The sequence below is a fragment of the Nuphar pumila genome, chromosome 5 (genome assembly GCF_984573655.1).
Source record: "Nuphar pumila chromosome 5, dmNupPumi1.hap1.1, whole genome shotgun sequence".
In the NCBI taxonomy this organism is placed as follows: domain Eukaryota; kingdom Viridiplantae; phylum Streptophyta; class Magnoliopsida; order Nymphaeales; family Nymphaeaceae; genus Nuphar; species Nuphar pumila.
The window spans coordinates 99912047-99916037 of NC_143253.1; the positions used below are offsets into that span (position 1 = coordinate 99912047).

The following is a 3991-nucleotide window of genomic DNA, read 5'->3' on the forward strand; positions in this document are numbered from 1 at the left end:
CTCCTCGCAATATGTCACCCTAAACGTTTCAGATCACCCTTTGACAATGCACCATCTGCTGTAACAAGAGCTTCGATTGATGACACATCCTTTGCTGTTGGAGCACCCTTTGTCATCGTCTGCTATCGTCGAAGCACATTTACCGTCCTCTGCTGCCGTCGGAGCACCCTTTGTCATCGTCGTCGTCTATTAATATCGTCAGAGAACCCTTTGTTGTCGTCTGTTCGTGAGAAATAGTTGAACTACCAGATAAATCAACATTCTGTCTATTATTCATCATGATACCATGGTGCAAGCGTCAAACTGAGTAGACAGAGAATAGTGATTTACAGTAGAGATAATGGTGACAACGTCGAACTCAGTAGAGTAGCGATTTATAATAGAAATCAAATAAGAGAGTAACAATTTACAGTAGAAATCAGATCATATAGTAGCGATTTACAGTATAAATCAAATAAGAGAGTAGCGATTTAAAGTAGAAATCATATCAGAGAGTAGCGATTTATAGTAGAAATCAGATAAGCGAGTAACAATTTACAGTAGAAATCAAATCAGAGAGTAGAGATTTACAGTAAAAATCAGATAAGAGAGTAGCGATTTATAATAGAAATTAGATAAGAGAGTAACAATTTACAGTATAAATCAGATCAGAGAGTAGCGATTTACAGTAAAAATTAGATCAGAGAGTAGCGATTTATAGTATAAATCAGATCAGAGAGTAGCGATTTACAGTAGAAATTAAATTAGAGAGTAGCGATTTACACTACAAATAAGATTTCTATTGTAAATCGCTACTCTCTGATCTGATTTCTACTGTAAATCGCTACTCTCTTATCTGATTTCTACTGTAAATCGCTACTCTTTGATTTGATTTCTACTGTAAATCAATATTCTCTGATTTGATTTCTACTGTAAATCGTTACTCTCTTATTTGATTTCTACTGTAAATCGCTATTCTCTGATCTGATTTCTACTGTAAATCGCTACTCTCTAATCTGATTTCTACTATAAATCGCTACTCTCTTATCTGATTTCTACTGTAAATCACTCTTTTCTATAGAGAGAGAGTAAAAAAATCATGATCGCCAAGAGAGAAATCTTATTACTCTTTTTAATAGTTACAAGAGAAAAAGAAAAAAAAAGAATTTATACAAGGCAAGGGCAAAACCTTAAACCTAAACAAGTCTGGTCTGATCCACAAGAAACAGAGTCTCAAATATAAGCCCAACAAAAAATTGTTCTAGGGGGCGCTGCCCCCTAGAGACATCCGCTAGGGGCGCCCCTCCTAACCCCGCCCGTTGACCACGCAGCGGGACCCGCGTTAGGGGGAACCCCTTTTTTGTAAGAAAAAAAAACTATGAATCAGGCTCCACAACTCATCAGGCAGAAACGAGAAGGCAACCATGTGTTGTAACACAAGCTAAAAACAAAAGCTAAACGTGAAAATCTATTTTCGGGGTGCGAGAGGACATTTTCATCCAACGCATATCTATCTTACGAGAGAACATTTTCGTCAAAAGCATATATATCTTTATTATATGTTATTTTATTATAAAGTCATCGTAGGCAACATTGTCATATGAATTATCGCGGGTCCCAAGATATTCCTTCGTATACACAGAAACACACTAATTTGTGTTCCGGGGAGAACACACCACCCTATCGTCTATGTGACTTTTTCCCAGTCTCTCTCATCATTTTTTTTAATTAACTATAGCCCATGAAGGCCTTGCTTATATGATTGAGGTCGGAAGTACATCTAGATTTGACCTTTTTTTCTATTTATAACCCAAAGAAATCACACCTAAGAGGGATACCAGGCCATGCTGGCTCAGCCTGCCATATTTAGGATCATGCTGGTGGCATAAAACTCTCAGGTTAGGACCCCGGCCCTGCCTTCGGGGTCTATGCTGGGCGTCGGTCTGCACAAAGGAGTGACACCCGTGTGATCGAACTCTGACTGCCCATCTAAAAGCCAGGGCCCAAACCCACTAGGCAAACCCTCCTTGAGGCCCTTATCAGCAAGGATAGATGTCCATTGTAGTTCTCGGTTCAACGTCGGTTGACAAACTAGGGTTGGCCCTAGCTATGTAGGTAAAGCCCTCGTGGATTGGATACTCAAGAGTCTGTTACATGTAAAATTCTTATAATGTGGGCTTATTTCTTACCATCCAGATTAGAGCTCATACATTGATCTGCCCAGGGCCTAAGTCAAGCCCACCACCTTAAAATTGGATGCAAAATAAGCTTTGCTTTATGAGTCATGATTCTGACGTTGTGCTGTGGTTTTCGCCATGCTCTAGTACTCTTTTCCTGTTTGGGAGATCGATGAAAATTTCATTTTCTGTCAACACCACATTTTAATACTGTCATGAGAGAATGCTTCTAGCAACTCCGTCTCTCAACATCACACATTTACCAAACAATATTTTGGCAACACACATAACCTACTTGTGCCAAAGTCCTAACCGTTAAACAACTAGTTATAAAGGCCCACCATTTTGGTCACATGTTTTTGGGGACACGTCCGCTGAATTGGATACGGATTCATACAAATATTTTTTTCTTATATTTAGTGCTTTTAAAAGATATTTCAAATAAAAACATTTCTAAATACTATGATATCAAAAATAGCTTTTATTAATAAGAAAAAAAAATCCTTGTCTTTGTGTCATAATTTTTGAAAAAAAAAATTGAAACTTGCGAGTCGAACTCTGTCGCACGTCCACGTATCTTTGTGATAAGGAGCAAGTGAACTTTCATCTTAATTTGTTTAAAACTGTGATGGAAACGCCCAATGCTCAACCATGCTCGCTCGTATCGACATCCCCACCTACGCGTCTCTGCTGGAGCTCTGCTCAGCCACGAAGAACCTCCCCAAATTGCTTCAGACGCACGCCCGTCTCGTCGTCGATGGCATCTCCCATCACGATTTCCTCCGAGCCAAGCTCGCGGCTTCCTACTCGAACTGCGGCCGAATGCGAGAAGCCGGCATCGTCTTCACGTGGACCAACAAGCAGAGCACCTTCCTTCACAATGCCATGATCAGGGGCTACACCACCCGCAAGCTGTTCCACCAAGCGTTCGAAACCTTCCGCAGCCTGCGTTTCTCCGGCCGCAAACCCGATACTTCGACCTTCCCCACGATCCTCAAGGCCTGCGCCGGCTTGTCTGCTCTGCAAACCGGCCGGCAGCTCCACGGGGCTATATTCATCGCCGGGTTCGATTCAGATGTGTCCATTGGCAATGCCCTCCTCACTATGTACGCTAAATGCGGTTGTTTAGACGGTGCGTGCCAACTGTTCGACGAAATGCCTCAGAGGAACTTAGTCTCCTGGTCGGCGATGGTGGGCGCTTATGCGATGCACGGTCTCGGCGCTGATGCATTGAAGGTGTTCGAGGAAATGAGGGCGGCCGGAGAGGAGCCGGATGAGGTGGTGCTGACAACGGTGTTGGCGGCCTGTTGGCATGCAGGGATCGTGGAGGAAGGTCTGGAGTTTTGGGAGAAGATGGAGAGGGAGTGGGGGTTGAGGAGGAGGTTGGAGCATTACACTTGTGCCATGGGGTTGTTGGGTAGGGAAGGGTTGTTTGAAGAAGCAAGGAGGCTGGTGGAAGAGATGGAGTGGGAGCCCGATGGTGCCGTGTGCCGTGTGTTATTGGGCATCTGCAGCACAAGAGCCAAGCGCAACACCAAGAAGCAACATTTTCAGATGCCTGGTGGATGATCACATAGTTTATGTCAAATTAACTGTTTACTACTTGTTGCTTACATTATTATGCAATTGCCATTGTCAGGATCGTTGCCGTCATCCACAGTGTAAAGTTCAAAATTTAGTTTTGATCATCTATTGTCTTTCAACAACACAAGAGCCAAATGAATGAAATGAGTATACCTTTTGCTTCTTTCGAAATGGTTACCCTTTTTTGATAGACCAGCTGGCAAGATCTGTTACAGAATGATTCATGTTTAGATTCTCCCAGAAATCAAGTT

The 3991-nt window shown here is 42.4% G+C and overlaps 1 protein-coding gene across 1 annotated transcript; it reads left to right on the forward strand.

The window, feature by feature from the left end:
- Positions 1 to 2807: 2807 nt before the first annotated feature.
- On the forward strand, positions 2808 to 3725 carry LOC149837908 (pentatricopeptide repeat-containing protein At1g03540-like). The gene has a single exon (XM_090008151.1). The coding sequence runs from the start codon at positions 2808 to 2810 to the stop codon at positions 3723 to 3725; it is 918 nt and encodes a 305-aa protein (XP_089864277.1).
- Positions 3726 to 3991: the final 266 nt, after the last annotated feature.

Excerpts from the sequence above, each read along its gene's own strand:
- LOC149837908 (XM_090008151.1), top strand. The coding sequence starts at position 2,808 with ATGCTCGCTCGTATCGACATCCCCACCTACGCGTCTCTGCTGGAGCTC.